This window comes from Mobula hypostoma, chromosome 11, assembly GCF_963921235.1.
Source record: "Mobula hypostoma chromosome 11, sMobHyp1.1, whole genome shotgun sequence".
In the NCBI taxonomy this organism is placed as follows: Eukaryota; Metazoa; Chordata; class Chondrichthyes; order Myliobatiformes; family Myliobatidae; genus Mobula; species Mobula hypostoma.
This window is the reverse complement of record NC_086107.1, coordinates 60,425,658-60,453,525: the sequence shown is the minus strand read 5'-3', so window position 1 is coordinate 60,453,525 and position 27,868 is coordinate 60,425,658. Positions and strand designations below refer to the sequence as shown.

The window sequence follows — 27,868 nt, the reverse complement described above, 5'->3', positions numbered from 1 at the left end:
AGGTGTTCCCTGTTACTGTAGAGGAGTTACATGAGCTCACGGATGATCAGGACTCTCTTGCAAGCCCTCTGCTCTGTCTGTCACAAAGCTCAATGGATGACTTTCTGAAACCAGTTACGATTCAGCTTCCATTGCCCTCTGGGATCTCAGGTCAGTGTTCTGAGACACTGGTTAATGTTAGTTGGTAGTTTCAAATCTAAGTGATGAAATTTTAAAGTGAATGCTAGAACGGAGACTTGGGATGCCGTCTATCAAAACTTTGATGGCAGCAATACACTATGAGAAGGCTGCCGATAAATTACTTAGCAATCTTTGTTTATGAAGTCAAGGGTTCCATAAAACTATGACACAAAACCGAAGAATAAATCCACTTGAATAACTGTGGCCAATTCTGGACATCTTGATTTAAGATGGAAATCAGTGCTTTGGAGAGAGTGCAAAGAGCATTCACCAGGACCGTTATTAAATGGAGAAGCCATAGCTGCTCACTTTGGAGCAGAGGAATGCCAGATTTGTAAGATGTAGTCACACTTGTACTACTTTGTTAGAATGGTGCTATTTGCTCAGTTTGGATTGTATCCATTTTGAGTCTTTGTAACTTTAAGGATGATCAGTAGATCAAAGATCTATTGATTTGTAGTATTTCTGAATACCTGATTATGTTGCGGGTTCTGCAATTGCTGTTCCACTGAGGAATGACAAGTTTAACAATCTTGCCATTACCACATCAGACACCAAGTCATTTGGGCATTAAAAATGTATATTTCACTGAAGTCCACCATTAACGTAACTTTTCCAATGACCTAATTATGAACTAATCAGTCTCCTGTTTTATGCATGCCTTCTTTGTCAAGTCAGAAAGAAATTTAGGTTTGGGTGCACAAAGCATTTTCAGAATGGTCACTAGGATGGCTGCTGCAGTTATCAAAAAAGTATCTCCCAGTACAGGCAGACTATGTTAAAGGTTCACCATTGTCAGAGTATTAGAGAACTACGCCACGTCTCACTATTCTCTCCTAGTAGAACTGTTTATAGATGCTGATAATCAAAATGAATGAGAGATCATTCTGGTGTCCTTGACTTAAGAAACAATTTCACAAGTAAATGCTACCTAAAATGATACTTAATATTTATTTCCTCGTTTGTTATTCCAGTTATGATTTCTTCCCCCCCCCCAAACTCTTGAGAGCCATGCATCGTCCTCTAGCTAAGAGGGCGTGCCCGTGGTTGAGAACTTTTGCATGTCTGTCCTAATCTGAGTAATAAGGAATTCAAAACTGGTGTCATTTTAAAGTACATTGTCTGAATCATTCACTGTTCATGTTCTGTAGCCTATTTAGAATCAGTAATGATAGTCATTTTTTTTAAAAGAAGAAGTATTAAAACTAATTTTGTATTTCTTCAACAAAATCTTTGACCAAGGTTTTACTCTGGCCCGTTCCAAAGTTCATTTACTTCACGGAGATCCAGAGATTCAGGATTGGATGGACATTACGGATCAGGTGGTGCTGGAATTCACTCACCTTTATGCCATTTTTGAAGTTTACCATTTTTCATGGTAAGACATGTGAAGAACACCATTTGCAATATCTGTTATTAACCATCCATCGCTGGGAAGGCTGGATAAAGTGTTCCCACAAATGAACCCAGTAGAGCTGCAGAGTGGTGGAACACAGACACAGGCTGCTTACCCTACTATACCCATACCATGCTTCTTGAACGATTCTAGTTCTCATGGCAATGGTACTTCTACAAGTGTTTTTTTGTTAGGGAGCTCGCAGTTTTGTCCCAGCCATAATAAGGAAAGCCTTACATTTCTGAGACTGGTTGGAATGTAACATGCTGGAATTGTAGATGATGGAAATCCCAAAATAATGTTCTGCATGTCCTTCCAACACCCAGCAAAGCTAAGAAAAAATCCATCAATAGAAGCTTCTGAAGTGTAACGTGTTAAAATACCCCTCCAGCTTCTGAAGGCTGTGAAATGAGCAAGTGTAGAAATGTTGATAGAGGTTTTAGCTAAGCATGCTGATGCATTTTCTGTTTTTCTGTGCATTTGCATTCAAAATGAGTATCTGCTCAGGAGCCTAGGCTGAAAGTAGCTTGGGCATAAAACCCATTTTTTTACATGAAAGGATGGTAATTTGTTTAAACCAAGATTTCAGTTATGTAATTGCATTAAAATACCATTGCTATCTGGATTGTAATTGAGATGAATGACTGATCCTGAAATAACAGTTTAGTGCATAAACTAGATCTTGACCTAAATGAGGGATTTCAGCATTCTCTAGTGAAAACATTTTAAATAGCAACCTTGGGTGGGGCTGAAAAAATAAACCATTATTACTTCCAGGATCTTCAATGATGGTAAAACGTGTGCTTGACGTTTGGGATTTTCCTGCTTTTCACTAGAGAAATGACGTTCTATATTTTCTTATATTTTTGTGGTTACCTCATAATGTATTTCAAAAGTAATTAGTTTTGTCCTAGAGTCAAAGAGCCTTACAGCATCAAAGACATCTTTGGCCCAACTCTGCCATGATTTTGTGTCGTCACACTTCTTCTTAGGTTGATTATTCCATTCTTATACTACATGCCCCAGCCTTCTGAATCTCCACTTTGTTCAGAAAGTTTACAACCATCCCTTTATTCTGCAGCGTATGCAGCTTAATAATTGCACTCACTGTCATGGACTACCAGCATAAACACCAGCTTCTGTTGTACACATGTATTAATATGTATAACGTGCTACAAATGTTTTCATTTTCACAGTTACCGTCCATTCAAATGTTTTCTCATATAATATTATTCTGCATTAAATTGATACACATAGTATATTTACATAACATACATAAAATATGTTTTAATGTTATCATTTCAAATATTTAAATCAACATTATTCTTCTTATTCCCTGTCATTCAGGGGCCTCCAGATATGAAAAAGCTGAGTTTCGGATCTTCTAGCCTTAAGAATTTAAATAAGATTGACACTTTAACCTAGCCCACTGGAAACCAGAATGGGAATGGAAGAAGAGAGGAGAGAGGTCATAGAGTCAATGAAAAGTACAGATACAGACCATTCGGCCCACCTAGTCCATGCCAAGCTATTTAAACTCCCATCAGCCTGCACTGGAACCATAGCCCTCCATACCCCTACCATCTATGTACTGTACCTATCCAAACTTCTCTTAAACTTTAAAATACAGCTTGCACGCACCACGTATGCTGGCAGCTCATTCTTCATTCTCACGACCCTCTGAATAAAGAAGTTTCCCCTCATGTTCCCCTTAACTTTTCCATCTTTTACCCTTAACCCATGACCTCTAGTTGTAGTCCGATCCAACCTTGGTGGAAAAAAAGCCTGCTTGCATTTACCCTATCTATACCCCTCATAATTGTGTATACCTCTATCAAATCTCCTTTCAATCTTCTATGTTCCAAGGACAAAAGTTCTAATCTTTCCTTATATGTCAGCTCCACCAGACCTGGCAACGTTCTTGTAAATTTTCTCCGTACTCTTTCAACTTTATTTACATCTTTCCTGTAGGTAGGTGACCAAAATTGCAGCAAATTAGCTGCACCAATGGCCTCACCAATGTCTTGTACAACTTCAACGTAACATCCCATCTCCTGCACTCAATAATTATGAAGGCCAATGTACCAAAAACTTCCTTTACAACCCTATCTACCTGTGACGCCACTTTCAATGTATTACATTCCTGTATTCCCAGGCCCCTATGTTCTGCCACATTCCTCAGTGCCCTACCAGTCACTGTAAGACCAACCTGTATTGGTCCTACAGAAGTGCAACACCTTGCGCTTGTCTACATTAAGTTCCATCTGCCCTTTTTCAGTCCATTTTTCCAGCTGGTCCAGATCCCTCTGCAAGCCATGATGGCCTTCCTTGCTGTCCACTGCACCTCCAATCTTGGTGTCACCAGCAAATTTGCTGATCCAGTTAAGCACATTATCATCCAGATCATTGAAATAAATGACAAACAACAATGGACCCCACTCCAATTCCTGTGGCACTTCAGTAAACACCAACCTCAAGTCAGAGAGGCAACTGTCTACTAACAATCTCTTCCACAAAACCAATGTCTAATCCAATTTACTACCTCATCTTGAATGCCAAGTGCATGAACCTTCTTGACCAACCTCCCATCAAATGCAGGACCTCATCAAATGCCTTGTTGAAGTCTATGTAGACCAGGGGTCCCCAAACTTTTTTGCAGTGCGGACTGGTTTCATATTGACAATATTCTTGCGGACCGGCCGACCCAGGTGTGGGGGGGGGGTGGGGGTAGGGTTGCCAACGGACAAGAGTAGCAGTCAAATATGTTGTTTACCCCATGAAACTACAATGACCATGAAGCCTTGCGCGGGTACCAGTGCGCATGTGTGATTTGCGCATGCATGTACGTGCCTTTTTTTCTACAAACCATTTTTGGCGATTCTGTGGGGCGGGGGGGAGTTTGTTAATCATGACCGGAATATATGTGATAAGTGGCTAATACACTCAATTTTGTTTCTAAATGGGTTTCTCTAACGAATTTAATATTAAACACACAGCGCATATTTTCCTCGCATGAAAATAACGATAAGTCAATTAACAGGGGAGGACAGGGGAGCTTGAAGTAAGTGTTGAACCAACTTCCAGTAGAAGTGGTAGAGGCAGGTTCGATATTATCATTTAAAGTTAAATTGGATAGGTATATGGACCGGAACAGAATGGAGGGTTATGGGCTGAGTGCAGGTCGGTGGGACTAGGTGAGAGTAGCGTTAGGCACGGACTAGAAGGGCAGAGATGGCCTGTTTCCGTGCTGTAATTGTTATATGGTTATATAAGTAAGTCAATAGCATTATAACATTTTAAGTAACGTTTAGATATTAAACACACAGCACATATTTCCCCCGTATGAACATATAAAATCATTGCAACGCACCAATATTGCTGAATCAGTGGGAGCCCTGGGCTTGTTTTCCTGCAACAAGACAGTCCTATGGAGGGGTGACGGGAGACAGCGATACTCGAAGGGGGTTCCTTATGTCCAGTCTATTCCGCAATTTAGTTTTCGTTGCATTCATTGCAGAGATATGTTGGAAATGGAAGCAACGTTTTCAGTGCTTTCCTAACTATCTCAGGATATCTAACCTTGACTTTGAGCCAGAATGCCAGCACATGTTATGTCAAACATACTTTTCAGCCCGCCGTCATTTGCAAGTTCGAGGAGTTGATCTTCTTCTCGCGCTGACATGGATGACGCGCGGGTAATGACCCCGCATGCATAATGGCTCGACAGTGGGCATGACAGGGAGTGAGGAAAGGTGCAGCTGACTCCTATCGCCAAATCATATCGTTTCCTCGCGGCCCGGTCCGCTGCCTTGCCTTCATCAACTTTCCTGGTAACTTCCTTGAAAAACTCTATAAGATTGGTTGGGCCCAGCCTACCATGCACAAAGCCATCCTGACTAACCCTAGTCAATCCTTGTCCATCCAAATACTCATATATTCGGTCCTTTAGAATACTTTCCAATAACTTTCCCACTACTGATGTCAGGCTCACTGGCCTGTAATTTCCTGATTTATTTTTTGAGCCAACATTAGCTATCCTCCAGTGCTCCGAGACCTCACCTGTCACTAAGGATGATTTAAATATCTCTGCTAGGAATCTCTAAAGGTACGTAAATCACCCTTTGTGAGAAATTACTGGAAGTTAGAGAAATCAATGTACATACCATCAGGTTGGAGTCCATCCAGAAGAAATACCTCACACCTGAGTTTGTCCTCGTCATGGCAGTAGAGGAGGCCGTGCACGGACGTGTCAAAATGGGAATGGGAAGTCAAAGTGAAATGGGTATCCACCGAGTGATCCTGTCGTTTACTGCTAAAAGAGAGAAGGTGCTTGACAAATCAGTCGCCCCTCCTTCTTTTATTTCTTTTTTCATTCCCCATTTTGGTTACCTTCTTATTCCTTCTCCTCACCTGCCCAACATCTTCCTCTGGTTACCCTCCTCCTTCCCTTTCTTCCATGGTCTACTGTCCTCTCCTATTAGATTCCTTCTGCTTCAGCCCTTTACCTCTTCTTCCTTTCTCCTACCAGCTTCTTACTTCATCTCTCCTCACGTACACACCCACCTTCACCTCACCTGGACTCAGCTATCACCAGCCAGTCTGTACACCTTCTCCTCCACCTACCTTCTTATTCTGGCTTCTGCCCCTCACTTCCTTTCCAGTCCTGATGGAGGATCTTGACCCAAAATGTCATCTGTCTATTCCCCTCCAAGTGATCCTTCCATCACGCAAGGTTCCTGGCACCTTATGCTTTTGTGCGCAATAAGAATTTTCCTTCTGGGACGGCTTGTACAAGAGTGACACAAACCTCCCCCGTACTTCGGCACAGCATCTCCATGTGACCTTTCCAGGGCAGAAAATACTCATGTGCATTTATTCGCAGGACATCAATCCACAGCATGTCAGACATTGCACAATATCTGAAGATAACATTTGGCTAGAGTAGCGTAGTTGAAAATGCGGAAGATATTCTAAAATTAAGACAAGTAAGTACAAGTGACAGGTAGGATGGTCCATCAAACTTCGCCCACCCTCATGATAGCTAGAGTATTGTGACAAATCTTTCCACCATTAAGAACGTAAGAGAAGATAGGAGCAGGAGTAGGCCATCTAGTCCTTTGAGCCTGCCCACCACTTGTCAAAGTCACAACTGATCTTTTTTCCATTACTATCCCATGATTCATTAATATCCAGAAAGCTATCTGCTTTGAATAATCTTAATGACTGAACATCTACAGCCCTTGGGGGAGAAAATTCAAATTAATTAATCTCTTCCTTCCCATCAGCCATCCATCCTCCACCCCCTGCAGCTCAGAACGCTGTAGCACACTGTCATGGGAGGAGAAATCTGTGGCTCAGGTGGCAGAAACCCCAGAGCCAGTAAGTCAGATAATTCCATGGGAAATTACTCTCTGGAACTGTCAGGCAAGCAAAAGCAGTCTGGCAGATCAGATAGAGCAAAATTGCCATGTAGCTCTCCTCTGTCTATATGAATGGTTTCCACTTAACATTTCACATTAACTATTCAAACACCCTCTACCAGTACGTATCTTCCTTGTTCAAATTTTAATATCAGGACATTCAGTGTACTTGGCCATCTATTTTCAGCCTGCTTCGATGTTCAATAAATTTGTAGCTACACTTTCCCTCAGTGCTACATTCCTCCACTGCTCCAAGTCTCTTAGTTCCCACAATGTCTAAAAATCCCTTGGATTTCTACCTTGAATATTCTCAGTGAGGCTTCAAAGATGAAAGTAAATTTATTGTCTAATAAGTGTGTATGCCATCATATACTACCTTAAGATTCATTGCCTTGCAGGCATTTATACAGGGAAAAAAGAAATACAATAGAATTTTCCAAGACAAAGACTGACAAAGATCAACGTGCAGAAAGAAGACAAACGGCAAATAAAAATGTTACTGAGAACATGAGTTGAAAAGAGTTCCTGTAGATCGTAGAATCGGTTTAGAGTAGTGGTGAGTGAAGTTATCCACAATGGTTCAGGAGCCTAAAGGTTGTAGGGTAAAAACTGTTCCTGAACCTGGTGGTGTGGAACCCAAGGCTTGTTCAGTAAAGAATTTGAAAGAGTCTCACCTTTTTGGGTGAATAAAAAATACTTCCTCATCTCTGGCCTGAATGGCTGACCCCTTATTTTGAGACTGTGACTCCTGATTGTCAAGTCCCCAACCAGGAAAAATATTATCCTGTGTCTATCCAGTTAAACTCCATAAGAAGTTTGTTCTTTTCAATGACATCAACTCATATTCTTCAAGGTTTATGAGAATACAGTCCATGGCCACTTGATCTCTTCCTGTATGACAAATCTGCAGTTCAATGAGCAGGAGTATGTTCTACAGGGTGGGAGACTAGAATTACACAGGTGCACAAATATGCAAATGGAAAAATATGTGGTCGTGGGCATGGTGAATTAAGCATTTGGTTATTTTTGCCACTTGGGTTTGTAACAATCCCCTTTTCACACATCCTCTTTCCAAATAACTTCTCCGTTTTCTATCCCTACGCTATTGAAAGTTGCAAATGTGGCTCTGGAGGTTCACACCTATTTGTCCAATATGATGAACTCGCTGAAATTCTGTTTTCTGTTTGCATTAATCAGGTACTGGCTATGGTACACAACTAAAACATATGTTGGTGGAATCGCTAAAAATGTGTACGAACGCCTGAGAAGGTGGCAGGTCAGTTTTCTGGCACTGCAAAGAAAGAGGGACCCAGAGCAAGTTCTGCTCCAGTGCCTTCCCAAACACAAGGTGGGTCTTTTTAAGTGAGAAGAGACTTGCACTTGTATCAGTTCCTTCATGTCCTTAAGACAGTTCCAAATAATTTTCAGTCTCTAATATCACTAATTTAATGTAGAAAGTGCACCAATTTAAGGTTCCACTGACATCAGTATGAGAATGGCTTGATGATATGTATTTAATGAAGTTGAATTTAGAATAAAATTTGCTGAAGACCATTCCAACTGACAAGTTAGGAGCCCATCTAACTAAAAATCTAAAGGAAGCCTCCTCCACCAATACTGCAGCATTCCCCGGATCTTGACGGGTGTGCCAGACTGGAAATCCTGGATCCCTAGAGTGGGGCAGGAAAGTTCAATGCTCTGATTGAGACAGTTGTCCTCCTGTTCAGTCATTCTAGTCACCTGCTTCAGGACAACAATTAACAGGTTTTGTCCAACTTTATGTGTAAAAGCTTGTCTACATTACAATTGATAGCCCAGTAGTGCAGCTAACAGAGGTGCTGACTCACTTTGGTTCAATCCTGACCTCTGGTGCTGTCTGTGTGGAATTTGCATCTTCTTCCAGTGACCATTTGCTCTTCTTTGGTTTCTTCCCAAGTCCCAGAGGTATGCTGATAAGTTAATTACCCACTGTACGTTACCTCTTCCAGTGGCAAAAGAACCAAGGTTCTCGGCTGAAGGTCTTGTGAGAGAAAGTAAGTCACAGGGCTACAAAGAATGAAAGGAGAAAGTGAATTTGTCTGACAAAAGTTGTCATGGACCCAATGGACTGAATAAACTCCTTCTGATAATTGGTGTATTATTGTCACGTGTATTAAGATACACGTGTGTCAGTCTCGCTCTCTCCGCCGATGCTGTCGGAGGATGGAGCCAGAGCAAAGTTTAATCAACATGGTTTGTAGATTGGACTCTTAACTCACATTCTGTTCTCTGGTCTCTTTTTTGTTACTACCTTTTGGGCGATTTTTGAATCGGGGCAGCCTGCAGATAATGAACACTGTGCTGAACTGAAATCTGCCTTTTGATTTTGTGTTTTATATTCTGTGCTTTAGCTTTTATTTTGCGGCCGTTTGCACGATTTGTCTTTTTCTTGCACATGGGGAAGGGGGGTTTTGATGTTTTTCTTTGAACTGGTTCCATGGTCATTTTTTGTTTCATGGCTGTCTGTGGGAAGACGGATCTCAGGGTTGTATACTTTGATAATGAATGTACTTTGAATACAGAGTTGCTTCTATGCCATCCAGATCATTCCATACCTGAAATAGTACGAAAGGAAAGAACCAGAATCAGGTTTATTATCACCGGCATGTGTCGTGAAATTTGTTAACTTAGCAGCAGCAGTTCAATGCAATGCATAATATAGAAGATAAATAAAATAAATAAAAATAAGATAATAATAAGTAATCAATTACAGTGTATGTATATTGAATAGATTAAAAATTGTGCAAAAAATGGAAATAATATATTAAAAAGTGAGGTAGTGTGCAGACTGTAGTGTTAGATTTACTGAGAAAATCTGAATCAGGTTTAATATCACTGGCATATGTCAGGAAATTTGTTAAATTTATGGCAGGAGTACAATGAAATACATGATAGATAAATATAGAGGAAAAAATTGACTTACAGTGTCTATTAAATAGTTAAAATAAGTAGCGAGAATAAAACAGAAATAAAGAAGTAGTGAGGTAGTGTTCATGTCTATTTAGAAATCATAAGGCAGAGGGGAAGAAGCTGTTCCTAAACCACTGCATGCATGCCTTCAGACTTCTGTACCTCCTTCTTGATGGTAACAGTGTGAAGTGGGCATGTTCTGGGTGGTGGGGATCCTTCATGATGGGCGCCGCCTTCCTAAGGCACCGCTTCTTAAAGATGTCATGAATACCCATGATGGAGCTGACTAATTTTACATGTTGCTGCAACTTACTTCAATCTTGTGCAGTCACCCCTCCATACCAGACCATGATACAACCAGTCAGAATGCTCTCCACGGTACATTTGTAGAAGTTTTCGAGTGTTTTTAGTTGACAAACCAAATCTCCTCAAACTCCCAATGAAATATAGCTGCTGTCGTGCCTTCTTTGTAGCTGCATCAAGATGTTGCTTTGAGGTAGGATCCTCAGAGATAGGCAGTGATGGTGGACAAATAAAGTCCACAAGCCATGACAAGATAGATTGAGAGATCAAGTCTCCATCTTTTCTCGTCTGTGTCATAATAGATGAGTTGTCTTGAGACTTTCATTGTCTTCTCTTAACATGTATTTTTATTACACAGGTTGAGTCTGTCTGCAAGAATTTAGAGAAGAGGTATTGGGGGCCTGAGCCATCTGACATTGTGGAAATGTTTGAAGGAGAACAGTTTTTTGCTGGATTTGAAAAAGGGATTGAAATTGTTTCAGGTAAGGCCAAATCATGGAATGCTGGTTAATCTATGGATGTTTGAACATGATGTTTCACTGCTAATGGGAGTTTCCTTTAGAATTGACAGTTGTTTTCCATTAGCAGGGACAGATTTTCGTTTTGAACTTCTATTTATTGAAATTATTTGTTGTCAAATGCAAAATAACCTTCAAGCAGAGGAAATATTTCACCATTCATTATTCACTATTATTCATTTCCCTTCTAAATCAGAGGAACAGGTGATTTATTGAAAACAATACATCTTCCATTGTTTTACAACACAAGTTGATCATATAATTACAAATAGGAGATCCCAAACTTAAAATATTTATTCCATATCTAATGCATTTTAGGACAAAACTTGTGCATTAATTTTTAAATGTTGACAAATTTTTAAAAATAATTTAATTTACAATAGATCATAGTTCCTGAAATGATTTAATATTTTTCAGGCTGTGTTAACAGCACATTTCTTATCTGTTAGAGAAGAATCTTGTGATTCAGGTCATATAATATTGTATGATTTTGATTTAAAAAAGTCAAAATACTCAACTTTGAGTTCTTCATATTGTGATAAGGATTATGTTAAGAGTTCATAAAACCATAATGGATTTTCTTTCTCCTTTTATAATCTACATCATTATAAATTCTAATTTTGGGTTCCTTGATAATCTGCTTTACGTCTCCTACTGTCGTTCGCAGTCATCTATTACAGGACCGGAAAGGGTAATTTTGAAATCATTGTCCTGGATTTTGTATTGATTGCCAAAGGGATAATCTCGTCACTGACCTTGAATCCAGCCACAAAGCTTAACTGAGTTCTCTGGCATGGATTTCTCCTTTTCTACTGTGACATGAAATTGAGGAGCATCTGTCACACAGAATATATACAGTACTGTAGGAAGCTATTTGATCCATTGTGTTTGCATCAGATGGAATATTGTGAACTGTTTTGGGGATCGGAGAGGGTCCAGAGGAGGTTCGTGAGAATGATTCCAGGAATGAAAGGGTTAACATCTGAGAAGCATTTGATGGCTCTGGGCATTTACTCACAGGAGTTTAGAAGAATGAGGGGGGGATCTCATTGAAACCTATTGAATATTGAAAGGCCTAAATAGAATGGATGTGGAGAGGATGTTTCCTGTAGCGGGGGAGTCTAGGACCAGAGGGCACAGCCTCAGAATTGAGGGACATCCATTTAGAATAGCGTTCAGGAATTTTCCATAGCCAGCGGGTGGTGAATCTGTGGGATTCATTGCCATGGACAGCTGTGGAGGCCAAGTTATTGAGTATGTTAAAAGTGGAGTTTGGTGGGTTCTTGGTTAGCCAGGGCATCAAGATTATGTGGAGAAGACAGGAGAATGGGGTTGAGAGGGATAACAAATCAGCCATGATGGAATGGCGAAGCAGACTTGATGGGCCAAAAGGCCTAATTCTGCTCCTGCATTTTATGGTCTTCACAAGCAACACTGATGTCATGAAATTGAGTTGTCAATAGGCCTGAAAGCAAGAAGTGAAGAACATTAATTTTTATACAGTAATTACCAGAAACATTTTATGAAAAGCTAAATTAAGATTGAGTAACACATGCATGTTTAAGGTAAAATCTGAAACTTCATAAAGAAATTTTATAAAGTATAATGCTAGAAAATGTACAGCACTGTAGGAGGCCATTTGGTCCTTCATTCTTGCATCAGATGGAAATGAACTCCCCAATCCTTTCCACTAGGTTCTTGGTCCTGCTGGTCTTGGCTCTACAAATATCGAAGTACTTTGTAAATATGGTTGACATTTCTGCCTCTACCGCCTTTGCAGGCAGTACATTTCACACAATTACCATCTTCTGTCTTTCTTATCTCCATTCTAATCCTTCCACTAGTTACTTGAAATCTCTTCCCCATGGTTTTTCACCCTTATACTAAAGGAAATTGGGCTTTTCCCTTTACCTGGGTTCCTCACAATTTTATACAAATGTATTAAGTCTTGACTATTCCAAAGAAAGAAATCCTGGCTGTCCAATCTTTCATCATTGTTTAAATTCTCCAGTCCTGCCAATGTATTTGTAAATCTCCTCTGCACCCCATCGAGTGCAATCAAATGGAGTTTTCAAATGCCAAGTTACACCTACCCACCTCTGAAAATATTTTTTTCAGGGTTAGAGCGGCCATTCTACAATTGTACAGTTGTGCAATTCAGTGAGACCTCAGTCAGCAATTCATAACATTTTCAATGATTTTATATTGAAAATGGTACAGAAAAAAAAAATCAAAGTTCATACCACACTACTGATTCTGCATTGACTGCATTCATCCAATTTGAAATAGCATGCCATGTGGAGGATGGGTTTATCCCAACAGCAATTTCTGAAGTTCCACATTTAACTGCCATGTGCAGATGCCTGAAATTGCTATTAGTTTTACATAGTAATGGTGTCAACCCTTGTCAGATTCGTTGTTGTTCATTTGCAAGATTGGGCTCAGAGAATCTGACATATGGCTATTTGTAACTTATATCGGTAGCAGAATGATTGAGGTTTCCGAACCAGCAGCAGGAGGTCTGAGTCCTGTTCCATACTTGTAAGTTTGAATCCCACCATGGTAGCTGGGGAATTTAAATTCAAGTAATTATTTAAAGCTGGTCTTGGTAGCAGTATCCACAAACCTACTGGATGATCTTGAAAGCAGTTAGGTCCTCAGGAAAGGAAGTCCTCTCTCCTCATCTTGTCAGGCCTTTACTTGATTCCAGATCCACCAATATGACTAACTCACAACTCACTCCTTGGTTCAGGAGCAATGGTGATTGGATAAGAAATGCTGTGATTGTCAGTGGTATCCAGGTCCCACAAATTAGTAAAAGAGGAAATGGGAGAATATTGAGAGGCATACAACAGATAAAACTGTCCACACATCCTTAAATTAAAAAGGCATATGGAATGCATTCTTGTGCTAGCCAAAGTAGTGCATGAATGAGCAAAGTTTTTATACAAGAATGGTATAAGCACTATCGTTTGGGTACAACGTCCTGTTGTGGCCATCACATTACGATTGCACTGGAGAGGATGCAGAGGCAGATGTCAGGGTTGAAAAATTTTAGCAGGGAGTAAAGATTGGATAATCTTGGTTTTGCTTATGAATAAAGGAGACTGAGAAGAGACTTAATTGAGGTATGGAAAATATGATGGAAAATAGGGTAAGTAGAAAGGACATATTCCTCTTGGGAGAGGAGTTGTTAACAAGATGGCCTAGGTTTAAAGTCATTGGTAGCAGGATTAAAATGTAAATGAAGAAAACAATATTCACCCAGAGGATGGTAGAGGCTGGGAGCTCACAGTCTGAAAGAGTCATGGGGGCAGAAACTACAAGCACATTTAAATGTCATTTGAAGACCTACAGAGCTATAGATCGAACACTGCAAGGTAGTATTTCGCATTATCTCTTTTCATCTGTGGTGGAGATGATGGCTGCCTGGGTGAAGAGATCTTCTGTTCCGGTGTGTGAACCAGCATCCAACATTGGTAAGGTTACTCACAATGTTTCTGGGTTTGTACTTCAGCGGGTCCTGTTATTGAGGAAGAAAGAGTTGGGGCTGCAGTGGTTCCAAGGGGAGGAAGTATATTTTTAAAAATGTAAAATAGTTTTGTTGGATGTTCTATGACTGACAATTGAGCCAATTGTTTGTAGCCCTCAATTAAAATTAACAGAGTACCATGACATACAAAATACTTGATGTGTGGCACATAAACCATGAGGGGACAACTTCAGGAATTAATTTCTCAGAATATACATTTTAGCTTTGAGGCTCCTCTTATGACCATTTGACAACTCATATCATAATTATTCATGATCATGGTGTTCTTTTCTATAGTGCGACATTAAACCTTATATTGCCTAATTCAAATAACTACATAAATAGTTCAGTGCCAACCATATTGTATTACACCATTTCCATGCTGGTGTTTTTGCTGTACAGAGAATGGGATGATTAAGATACTTTAATTAGCCTGTTGATCAAAAGGAATTTGGTAGTCACGTAATCATGACCGAGGCTAGTACTCAGATGTGATGTAGAGGAAAATGTGTTATAACACTCGTCAGTAATTATTTGTATTAATCTTTTTGATCATTAGGTCATACTGCACATGGGCCCTTTAAGCCAATCAGGGGTTCCCAAACTTTTTTATGCCATGGAGCCTTACCATTAACAGGGGGGAGGGGTGTCTGTGGACCCAGCTTGGGAACCCCTGAGAGCTAATCCCATTTACCAACACTCTGTGATTAAGAAGGCATATGGTGCATTGGCCTTCATCATTAGTGGGATTGAGTTTAGGAGCCGAGAGGTAATGTTGCAGATGTATAGGACCCTGGTCAGACCCCACTTGGAGTACTGTGCTCAGTTCTGGTTGCCTCACTACAGGAAGGATGTGAAAACCATATAAAGGATGCAGGGGAGATTTACAAGGATGTTGCCTGGATTGGGGAGCATGCTTTATGAGAATAGGTTGAGTGAACTCGGCCTTTTCTCCTTGGAGCGACGGAAGATGAGAGGTGACCTGATAGAGGTGCATAAGATGATGAGAGGCATTGATCGTGTGGATAGTCAGAGGCTTTTTCCCAGGGCTGAATTGGCTAGCACGAGAGGGCATAGTTTTAAGGTGCTTGGAAGTCGGTACGGAGGAGATGTCAGGGGTAAGTTTTTTACGCAGAGAGTGGTGAGAGGTGGAATGGGCTGCCGGTGACAGTGATGGAGGTGGAAATGATAGGGTCTTTTAAGAGACTCCTGGATAGGTACATGGAGTTTAGAAAAATAGAGGGCTATGGGTCACCCTAGGTAATTTCTAAGGTAAGGACATGTTTGACACGGCTTTTTGGGCTGAAGGACCTGTATTGTGCTGTAGGTTTTCTATGCTTCTAACACATAGCCTGAAACACTCTGTACATTGGTGATTCAAGTGCTTGTCTAGTTCCATCATGGGCACTGGCCTCCATAGCAAACAGGACATCTTCAAGGAGCGATGCTTCAAAAAGGTGGCATCCATCATTAAGGACTCCCATCACACTGGTCATGTCTTATCCTCTTTGCTGCCATCAGGAAGGAGGTACAGAAACCTGAAGTCACACACTCAACAATTCAGGTACAACTTCTTCTCCTCTGCCATCAGATTTCTGAATGGGCATTGAACCCACGAACACTACCTCACTACTTTTTTATTTCTATTTATTTAATTTAACTGTTTTATATATACATATATATTTACTATAATTCATGATTTTCCCTATTATTATGTATTGCATTGTACTGTTGCAGCAAAGTCAACCAATTTTACGACATCTGCTGGTAATATTAAACTCATACTGATCCTGAGGTACTATAAAGGTTCTGGGAGTACTTAACTCCCTTACCCACTCAGGCACAACATTCCAGGTTCCAGGTGAAAAAAGTCCCCTCTAGAGGTTATTATCCTCACCTTAAATCTATGCACTCTAGTTTTAGATGCCACTGATAAGGAGGAAGTTTCTTACTACCTGTGGTATTCATGCCCAGCTTAATCCTGTATAACTCTCTCAAGCCCTCTGCTCTACAAAAAGCCAATCCAGCCTTATCAGCCTACTGATAATTAAAATGCTCTATCCAAGGCAACCTCTTGATGAATCTTCTCTGTACCATCTCCAGTGTAATCATGGCCTTCCTATAATGTGGCAGCTAGAATTAGACACAAAGTTCTAGCTGCGGCCTAACCAATGTTTTATAAGATTGTACCATAATGTTGCCACTCTTGTTATCATGAGCATCAAATATAAATATCCTAATTGCCTTTGTTACCTCCTTATTGAGCTGTCATGTTCAGTGAAGCTTGAACTCTTCTCCTCAACACTCCCTAAGGTGCTGCTATTTATTGTGTGTGCACTACCTTCATTAGTTCTTCTAAGGTTCTTCATCTTACACTTACCAGAATTTAGTTTTGTCTGCCTTTGATTTTGCCAACTTTACCAGCTGATATATATCACCCTGTAATCTATGACTATCCTTGCTATGAACAACAAACTCTTCATCAGCTCATTAAGTTTTACTTTGTTTTCAGATCGGCCAGACTGCATAGATGGGAGAATCAGTTTCACCTTTTATTCACATCTGAAGAACATTAAAGAGGTTTATGTCTCTGCTCTAGCAGACAGGAAAACGCAAGATGTGAAAGGACAGGTGAATGATGCTCCTTCCGCTTCGGTGATTGCAAATGTACATTGTTAAGTATTGTAACTTCAAAACATTAAATTAATTCAAAGGAAACACGGCAATCCAAGAAATACTGGTGTAGTATACTATATAATACAATTACTGTATACAGACATCCACAGCATAGTAAATTTTAGATTCTCCCATTTAAGTGAAAAGATTTAATATCTGTGAAGGCTTTCTTACTCTTGTGGGGTAATGTCTATCCTGACAAGGGTGATCACTCTTGGCAGCTGAGACCTGTGGCTGTGAAAACAATCCTAGGTTCTGGGGCCTCCTCCCTGCTGGTTGTAGGACTGGACTCTTGAGACTGGAGGAAGTTACACTGACAGATCTCGATACCTTTCGGCTCCTTTCCTCTCCCTGGATCTTCTTCAATCATTTTCTTTTTCTTTCTCACATTCCTTCTCTTCATCTCTTTCTTCCTTCCTTTTTCTTCTTCTCATTTGTGGATTTTGATCTTGGGATGGTGCATTTAATTCACTGGACTATTATTTTATTTTCCCTTTGCAATCTAATCTTTCCTCTTGGTTTCCGTATACACAACATCATCTGATGTTTTTGTATCTCCATTGACTCCTTTGTTTTTGGCTTCGGGTAGATTCTGATTCTTAATACTCACAAAAGCCGAATGCTTTCAACTTTCCTGAAGTTTCTTGAGCTGTTTTCCAGCCTAAAACTATGTCACATTCTGCAAATAACTGCCTGTGAAAAGATATCAGAGGCTTTCTCAGATATGTTACCAACAGAAACCTTTGTGTTTAGACCACTGCTTTCATCACTTCCACAGTTCTTTTGTGCAGCCTGATCCTTCCTTGGTCCAATAGAATTTCCAATCAGAAGCACAGAGCTTGGTACTAACACCTGTTTGTCATCTGTTGGAAAGCAATTCATGATTTACAGAATGGAGACAGTTGTGGCATCATTAGTTCCCGTTCTTAATTTGCTTTCAGTTGACTTTATTTTAGGGGATATTGCATGCAGTTGGTGGATGGATCTCCAGTCAAGTTGCAGTTGTCTCAGCCAATCACAGCCCCACAATGCCGTCCCTTCTGTACAAGCTCAATGTGGCTTGTTGGTTGTTGTATTTCACAGTTACGAATGCCATTCGCACGGGAGTTACCTTTTCTCCAGTATAAGCTCTTAGTTGGATATCTGCAGGCTTCAGTTTGATATCCTTCAAATGCCATTCAAACTCATTTTACAGAATGCCTGAACAAGCTGAACCAGTGTCCAATTCCATATCAATTAATTTGCCATTCACTTCTGGCATAAGCCATATTGCTTGTCTATTACTAATTTTCACAGGTAACTCACAAGGTTGCACAATCCTGTGTCACTCTTACCATTATCAGATTTTTCATCAACAGTGTGCAAATTAGTTCTGTTTTTGAAATGTCAAATTTTAAAAACCATTATTTTTGGGAGAGTTTCACACCAGAAAAAAGTGCTGGAGAGAAAGACCATCAAAGAAATGAGTTGAATTCCCTAGGGATCCAAAAAAATTTATAGACAATTGCTCTCCTCTTGGTAAATCTTATTTTCATCTGTATAGCCCATTAGTTTGAAGCTGTCTAAATGAATGTCTAGCCCATAATCTTCAGAGCTATCATTTCCTTTCCTAGTCTCATCAGGATCCTGGGATGCCCTCCTATTTGTGGATACCCATCGAATGATGATTCAAGCATTTTTACCTGAACTATCTTTTCTTACCTCAGCTAAACACAGCTATTTTATTTGAACACAATTCCTTTCATCTTGTTTTTAATCAGTATAACATTACCTCTTCTCAATGCCCATTTTTGTGAAGCCTCAAGCTAAATAAAACATTTATTAAGTTTTTGCCCACTGTTTTTTCCTCAAGAGTCACCACTCATTTCAAAGGATTTTTTCTCTCATATTTTAATTAATTTAGGAAAAAAATGTTCTTTTTAACTCTTTGTGGGGGAGAGGAGATATCATCATATTCCTTGCATATATAAAATCTGGAAATTGGTTTCATAACATCCAACTGTCTTTTTTATGTGCACATAAAAGCGCATTAATTTGGGTTTAATCACATTAGCTATTAAATTGTTGAACAATAGTGCTTACAGGTGAATATGCAGAGTGCAATGGAGAGCCTACAGGGGTATAACCATTTATATCTGACAGGAGGTCATCAGGGAGTCAAATTCATTCAATATCTCTGGTGTTTATGTGGCATCAGTCCTATACCTAGTGATGTCACAAGTCATGCACAGCCAGTTCCTTCCTTTCTGACCAAAGTTGGAGCTTTAGGATCATGCAGACTGCTGAAGCACATTCCAAAATACAAAGAGAATGTTTTTTTTTGCAGGATTAGCTGCTGACATATTCATGGGTGCCTCACATTGAAGTTACCAATGATGTTTAAGGCAAGGCAGAGTCTGCAGCAAAGCCAGCAGCTGGAGAATCTTCTGCTCTTCCTCAAAGACCTTGAATCTTCATAGGCTGTTTCTCTTAAAGTTCTAGAACAGAGAAATGAAAACTTTCTGTGCCGGTGATGTACACAGTTTAGGGGACACTTTATATAGGTGACAAGGTATCACAGGTACAATGCTTCACAGTACAGGTGGCCTGGGTTCGATTCCTGCTGCTGCCTTTGAGGAGTTTGTCCTCTCCGAGACCACATGGGTTTCCTCCAGGTGCTCTGGTTTCCTCCCACAGTTACCAAAGACGTACTGGTTGGTAGGTTAATTGGTCATTGTAAATTGTCTCATGATGAGCTTGGGATTGAATTGGGGGGTTGCTGGGCAGCACAGCTTGTAGGCCCGGAAGGGCCTATTCCGTGCTGGATCTCAATAAAAAAAATCAGACATTTAACAAGAAAACAGATATTTTAAAAAAAAGATTTACGGTATTTTCCATGATGAGAAGGTGCTTCTGTTGTTGGTTCCTATTGAAGCAGAGGGATTTCAGACCTGTTCACTCTCTGGCTCCAACTCCAATCTCATGGTCATAATGAAACTTGCATGAAAAATCTGTAGCAGTACAGAAAATTTTAGAAGGCTTCTATTTTATAAGTCTCAGGCAGTTTAGCCATTCCTAATAGTGCACACTACCAGTAGATACTGTGAAAATATTTGTATATTTTGTGAAATATAGAGTTGTGAAAAAGATTAGGAAAGAGCTCAAAGTTATTTTTGGCTTTGGCTTGCACCATTCTGCTAAGAGAGAGAGAATGTGTGTTTTGTGTGTGTGTGTGTGTGTGTGTGTGTGTGTGTGTGTGTGTGTGTCTGGGTATGAAACACTTCTTTATATTTGATGGGAATATGGATCAGTAAGTCAATTTCAGTCCTATAGAAATGTCATTTTTCATAGTGATTCCTGATTATTACAGATTTTGATTATTACGGATTTCTGCCCTACAAACTAACACTTAACTGCTCACTGCCACAGAGAGGTTTTTATTTTGCCTCTTTCTTCATGATTGTTCTTAACTTTTTAAAACTGTTAAACCATGCATGGGCAATGGGACATGAATGTAAAATGGACTTCATTTAAAATCTCAGCATCATTTTCTTTTTTTTTCTACTATCAGAAACAGTTTAAAAATGAAAGAGCATTAATTGACCTCACGACAGTTATCAATCATTTAGTGAAATGGTAAGTGATTGGCAAAATCCCTTGTCATCAAAGAGTTCACATTTCCCCTTGGTTACTGACCTTCAATTGAAATAGCAGATAGGTCATTAACTCTTGGGCCTTTGCTCAGGGCAGAGTTGTTAGGACATAAACTAAGAGGATGAGCCTTCATTGCTGAGAACTATTTTACCCACACCTGTAGACACAGGCAGATTGCCCATTGATAATGCGTAACACCAAGACCAGCATAGCTTCATTGCAACAAGAACCACAGATAATGGGTATAATGGTACATTACTGATCTTTATCCTAGGTTTCCTTTTACAGAGGGTCCTTGCCAGAAAATGTACCTGAAGAGGCTGCTAAGAAAAGAAAAGGCCCGGATTCGATGTGGCTGGCCACTTTGCCAATCAAATTGCCGGTAAGCCCCTCCTATATTATTGAATGTGTTCTTTCCCTCTTCAAACAATTGAAGCAAAATTAGACATTGCCTCATTTGTACATGCATTTTAATTACATAATGTATTTAATTGAGGAAGGCAGCTGATTGTCTAACTGCTCTGGAATGACTGTGAAGTTCAATTGGTCGTTCTTGTTCAGGCTGACAATGTAAGGTTTGCCAAATGTGGTGTGGTCAGGGTTGCTGATTTATGAGGTGGCTGAGAGTATAATCAGCATAACCTGGACTGTACACAATTTTGTTCAAGCAGTTCTATATATGTCTAAAAATCTAATCACATAGCACTTTAATTTTGGTCAATTTCACATACTGTATATCCAGATGATATTCTTCCAGAGTGAAATGCAGATACAATGGTCACTGAGCCAATTCATAGAACTCCAGAAATTCCACTGACCACTTCTTGGCACTAATTGGAATGATCTGTTTTCTGTGTTGGACAAGCATGTGATGATGTCATTTCTTGTGCAGCAATCAGAGTGTGCCTAAAGGAAGTCAGCCACTCACAAGTCCTGTGTGGGCACATGGCCAAGTGGTTAAGGCATTGGACTAGCGACCTGAAGGTCGTGAGTTCGAGCCCCAGCCAAGGCAACGTGTTGTGTCCTTGAGCAAGGCACTTAATCACACATTGCTCTGCGACGACACTGGTGCCAAGCTGTATGGGTCCTAATGCTCTTCCCTTGGACAACATTGGAGAGGGGAGACTTGTAGCATGGGCAGCTGCTGGTCTTCCATACAACCTTGCCCAGGCCTGCGCCCTGGAGAGTGAAGGCTTTCCAGGCACAGATCCACAGTCTTGCAAGACTAATGGATGCCATGAGTTCCTGAAATAATCCTGTCTTTGGGTCAATCCAGTTTAGTTTTTGTAGCTCTGCTTTCTTGCAGCTATGCAATTTAAAGAGAGCCATCCCATCCTGCACTGGGAACCTGTCACAAGGAGATAACTAATTTACAAACCCAAATTAGTTCCTCCCAACAGAGTTCCCAAGGTCCCAACAACGCTCCATCACTGCTGTTCACAGGCCTGTTAATGATCTACCCCAGTACCACACAACCAGTTAACATAGGTCGCAACACTACCAATCATTGACAGCCAATCTTTACTCCACTGCCCCTCCCAGCCCAATTCATTTTCAGTTTCCCAAACCCTACCCTTTGTCATTACTCTCTGGAACCACAGAATTTTCAAATGAGTGTTGCATGACTGAAAGCCCTTCTCAGTGATAGATGAATATGCTACTTTAAGTTAATTTCTCTGCCGTGGTAATGGTAAAACGGCTCTTTGAGTTAATGTTGCACGTTGAGGATGGCGTGTGATGGCGAAGCACCTCCTCATCACTGCGTCGAAGTGCTAATATCTTGGATTCTGCCGTGGGGAGTGGCGTGGTATTATTCTAATTCCGTCAACTGTTCACAGCCATCTTTTTGCCCAGGGTCCTTTTCCTTGAAATTAACACTTTTTTGTTAATGGCTGATTTACTTTTTTTTAGAGACAAAAATCAAAGCATCAAAATGAGTTGAGAACTTATCCACCATTAAACCTAGGTGATGAAGGTGAGACTATATTCCTTACAAATATTTTTTTTTCAATTTTTGTGCTTGTCAGAAGTATTTGGTAATGGAACATATTCTGGACTTCTGTTGCCAATGTTAGTCAGCACCAGGAATTACCAGAACAAGGAATTTTGTCTTAAAACTTAAAAAAAAAAGGCTTCAATATGGCTAAAACCTGGGTTCTGATATTTCTCATTTTGTTCCATGCTAACATCCTAATCTCAATGGTGATGGTATTTCATGTGGATATTTCCCCTTCAGTGGGTAAATATGTATTTTCTTTTGAACAGAATCCAGCATTGAAAGTCTATTGCGTTATGCACTAATTTATAGGTAATTCAATTGGGAGGTGAAATTAAGGACTAATTACATGCAGTGCATTGCAAAGTCCATGATTTTCCCTCCTAGCCTTTTGTGCCATCCAATTTGCAAAAAAAAATGGAAATTCACAGTCCGCTGGGATGCCATAGCTGTGGTTTCATTCATGGCTTCAATGTCCATTTCATTTTGATCCATTTGAAGTGAAAATTTGTCCCTTGGGGTACTCTCCATTTGAACTCCAAGTACCCGTCCAGAAACTGCAACTCCAAACTCTGCACGTTCCAACCTGTTTCCCCTTTCTAATTTGTAATCTCCCTCCTCATATCCTCATCCTGCAGACTATTCCAAATTTTTCAGCCCACTTATTTTCATTGGCTGAACCCAACACACTGATCCTGATTTACGACACATGCCACCCCTGATCCAGACCCACGATCTAACTGCATTTCTTTGTCATTGTAAGACAGATTAGGGAGAACCACAAGACCATAAAACACAGGAGCACTGTTAGGCCATTCACCCATCGTGTCTGCTCTGCCATTCCATCACGACTGATTTATTTTCCATCTCAACCCCATTCTCCTGCCTTCTCCCCATAACCTTTGATACCCTGACTAATCAAGAACCTATAAACTAAATATACCCTATGACTTGGCTTCCACAATCACCTGTGGCAATGAATTCCACAGACTCACTGCCCTCTAGCTATAGAAATTCCTCCTCATCACTGTTTTAATTAATGACCCTCTATTTGCAGGCTGTGCACGCTGGTTCTAGACTTGCCCACTATAGAAAATATCCTCTCCACATCACTCCGACTAAGCCCTTCAATATTTGGTAGGTTTCAATGAGATTCCCTTTCATTCTGATAAACTGCAGCAGGTACAGGCCCAGAGCCATCAAACGCTCCTCATGTGTTAACACTTTCATTCCTGAAATCATTCTCATGAACCTCCTTTGGACCCTCTCCAAATCCAGCATATCTTTTCTTAGATGCGATTTCCAAACTGCTCACAATACTCCCAAGTGTGGTCTGACCAAAGCCTTATAGAGCCTCGGCTTTATATTCTAGTCCTCTCAAAATGAATACTAGCATTGCATTTGCCTTCCTTAAAGCGACTCATCCTGCAAGCTAACCATAATGGAATCCTGCACAAGGACTCCCAAATCACTCTGCACCTTTGAATTTCCTCCCCATTTAGAAAATAGTCTAGGTCTTTATTCCTTCTACTAAAGTGCATGTTCATACAATTCCCTGCACTATATTCTATCTGGCATTTCTTTGCCCATTCTCCTAATCTGAGTAAGTCCTCTTACAGATTCCCTGCTTCCTCAACACTACCTGCTCCTTCACTGACCTTCATATCATCTGCAAGAGAGCACATAAGACAACCATCAATACTATCAGACAAGTCATTGACATATAACGTGAAAAGAAGCAGTCCCAATGCCGGCCCCTGTGGAATACAACTATTCACCAGCAGCCAACAAGAACAGGCCCTCTTTATTCCCACCCTTTGCCTCCTGCCAGCAGCCAATCTTCTATCCATGCTCGTACCTTTCCTGTAATACCATGAGTCAGAGAATCATAGAAAATTACAATGCAGAAGCAGCTTGTCTTGTCCATGCCAGACCATTTAAAGCTGCGTAGACATATTGACCTGCACCCAAACCAAAGCGCTCCATACCCCTCCCAATCATGTACCTATCCAAACTTATCATAAATGTTGAAATTGCATCCACCACTTGCTCTGGCAGCTCGTTCCACACACACATAACCCTCTGAGTGAAGATGGATCCCCTCATGTTCCCCTTAAACATTTCACCTTTCACCTTTCACCTTTAACTCATGGCCTCTAGTTGTAGTCTCACCCAACCTCAGGTAAATGCAAGCAAATTTTTTCCACTATCTATATCGCTCGTAATTTTGTATACCTCAATCTTCTACGTCCTAGAGAATAAATTTTTATCCTATTCAATCTTTCCTTATAACTTGGGCCCTACAGTCCTAGTAACATCCTTGTAAATTTTCTCTGTACTCTTTCAACCTTATTTACATCTTTGCTGTAAGTAGGTGACCAAATCTGCATATAATACTTCAATTAGGCCTCACCAACGTCTTACACAATTTCAACATAACATCCCATCTCCTGTACTTTGATTTGTGAAGGGTCCTTGTCAAATGCCCTAAAGTCCATGTAGACAATACCCACTGCCTTGAGTTCATCAACTTTCCTGGTAACGTCCTCAAAAAACTCTATACGATTGGTTAGACACGACTTACCACACAAAAAACGATGTTGACTATCCGTAATCGATCCCTGTCTATCCAAGTACTCATATATCCGGTCCCTTAGAATACCTTCCATAACTTTCCCACTACTGATGTCAGGTTTACCAGCTTATAATTTCCTGGCTTATTCTTAGAGCCTATTTTAAACGGCAGAACAACAATAGCTATCCTCCAATCCTCTGGTATCTCACCAGTCACTAAGGATGATATAAGTATCTCTGCCAAGGTCACTGCAATTTCTACACTTGACCACAGGGTATAAGGGAACACCTTGTCAGGCCCTGGGGATTTGTTCACCCTAATTTGCCTCAAGACCACAAACACCTTCTCCTCCTGTAGGTATAGGGTCCATGACCTCACTGCTGCTTTGCCTCTTCTATAGACCCCGTGCAAAAAATCCCCTATCTCTTTTGGCTCCATGCCTAGATTACCAAGCACACCTTTGCCAGAAAACAGCCTGTCCCAATCCACACTTGCCAGATCCTTCCTGATACCATCAAAATTGGCCTTTGTCCAATTCAGAGGCTCAACCCGAGGACCAGATCTTTCCTTTAACATAGTGTGACACCTTGTCAGAGGCCTTCTGAAAATCCAAGTAAACAACATTTCCTTTGTTTATCCTGCTTGTTATTTCCTCAAAAGAATTCTGAAAGATTTTGTCAGGAAGATTTCCCCTTGTATGCCTCCGAGAACCCCGAAACCTCATCCTTTATAATGGACTCCAACATCTTCCCATCTATAGGTTAACTGACATATGATTTCCTTTCTTCTGCCTTTTCTCTTTCTTAAAGAGTGGAGTAACACTTGTAATTTTTCAGTCCTCTGGAACAATTCCAGAATGTAGTGATTCTTGAAAGATTATTACTAATGCCTCCACAGTCTCCTCAGTTTCCTCTTTCAGAACCCTGAGATGCAGTCCATCTCATCCAGGTGACTTATCTACCATTTTACAGATAGGGAGCTTGCAGGATGAGGCACCGGCACATGAATGTGTCAGACATGCTGCAGAAGGCCTGTTCTGCTGTGCTCAGTATACCTTGCATTGGTATACCCTCAGAAAAGAAATGCATTCTCATTTTCTCTTTCTCCCTCTCCCTCTCTCCCTCTCTCGCTCTCCCACACACTATCCCTCTTTCTCTCACCCCCTCTCATTTTCTCCTCCCTCTTCTCCTTCTCTTTCTCCTTCCCACCCCCTCTCTCTCCCTCCCCCTCTCTCTCCCTCCCCCTCTCTCCCTCCCCCTCTCTCCCTCCCCACCTCTCTCTTCCCTCCTCCCTCTCTCTCTCCTCCTCCCTCTCTCTCTCTCTCTCTCTCTCTCCCCCTCCTCCCTCTCTCTCTCTCCCCCTCCTCCCTCTCTCTCTCCCCCTCCCCCTCCACTCCCCCCCTTATGTGGAAGGAACAAAATGAGAATAATCCATGTTCCAAAACCATTTTAATCTACCGTGAATACAAGCATTGGCAAATAGCCCTGAAGAATCTACTGTGTGGGACTATTTAAATAACCAGCAGTTCATAGATTTTTAACGCTGGATGGTAAAAACCGAAGATAGATCAGTCATGTCAAGAATGCAGTTGTCATGTATTGCTTTGGTGTATTATATCCCAGTGTCAGGTCATGGTCTCATGAGACTTGATTCAAAAAAATATAATTTCTCCTTACCGCTTGGGTCTCACTGTTTATTAATAAATAGTATATGCTCATTGTGGAGTTGGATATTTTTTAACTAAAACTGAATTTGCAGATCATCATCAATTTCCCTATTAATTTAGACATGGGGATTGGTGACTGTAAGTTGCCCTAGTGTTTGGTAAGTTTTGGAATCTAGGGGTGGGGGGGTTAATGAGGATCTAGGGAGAATAAATTGACTCACTGTGGAATCATATTAGAAGTGTGTTTGATGGTTTGTCTGGACTCAATGCTTCAAACGGTCTCATTTTGTTCTGTGGGACTCAAGCTCCCTTCTGTATAATGGTGTTCTTCATGATCTTGGAATTTATAATTCCATTGAGTAAATGCACAAAGGAAAAATTGCAAAAGGTTCACCCCAAATAATCTTAATCATTCATGATCAATGGGATCAATGGCTGGACGATCTACAATTGAACGGACAGATTGAAGAGTGTTTATTTTAATGCTAGGTGAGGAACTTAGAGCATGGATCAGTACGTGCTGTGACCGCATCAGAGCCTTGGTTGAGAAAAAGGATGGGGATATTTCCTTAATTTTTCAAAATGTCATTGTTTTAAGAGAAGGAGGTAAAAAGGAGGGCACAATTAATCAGGGACAATATCACAGTTGTACTCAGAAAGAACATAACGGAGGACTCATCCACTGAGTCTATACCGGTAGAACTGTCAACTCAAATCACTCTGATTGGATTACACTACAGAGCCGCCCCCAATAGCCACCAGAATCTTGAGGAACAGATAGGCAGGCAAATAAGGGAGGTGCAAAAACAACAGGGTCGTTGCAGTGAGAGATTTTAGCATTTGTAATATAGGCAAGGATCTCCTTAGTGCAAGAGAACAGAATTTGTGAGGTGCGTTAGAAAGGGTTCCTAAATCAATGTGTAGATAATCCAGAAAAAAGGAGGGGCCACACTTGACCTGGTGTTGGTTGGTGTGACTGGCCAAGTGACTGACCCTTCAGCAGGAGAAGTTGGGGAACAGTTAT

The 27,868-nt window shown here is 40.6% G+C and overlaps 1 protein-coding gene across 3 annotated transcripts in view; it reads left to right on the top strand.

Moving 5' to 3' along the window:
- The window catches only part of pidd1 (p53-induced death domain protein 1), a 62,682-nt gene that overhangs the window by 26,455 nt on the left and 8,359 nt on the right, over positions 1-27,868 (top strand). For all 3 annotated transcript variants that reach the window (XM_063062154.1, XM_063062155.1, XM_063062153.1), the window contains exons 9-15: positions 3-150; positions 1,423-1,558; positions 8,194-8,344; positions 10,607-10,730; positions 16,811-16,929; positions 20,882-20,989; positions 22,519-22,582. In XM_063062154.1, the coding sequence (XP_062918224.1) occupies positions 3-150; positions 1,423-1,558; positions 8,194-8,344; positions 10,607-10,730; positions 16,811-16,929; positions 20,882-20,989; positions 22,519-22,582 (850 nt within the window). The remainder of the gene's footprint in view (positions 1-2; positions 151-1,422; positions 1,559-8,193; positions 8,345-10,606; positions 10,731-16,810; positions 16,930-20,881; positions 20,990-22,518; positions 22,583-27,868) is intronic.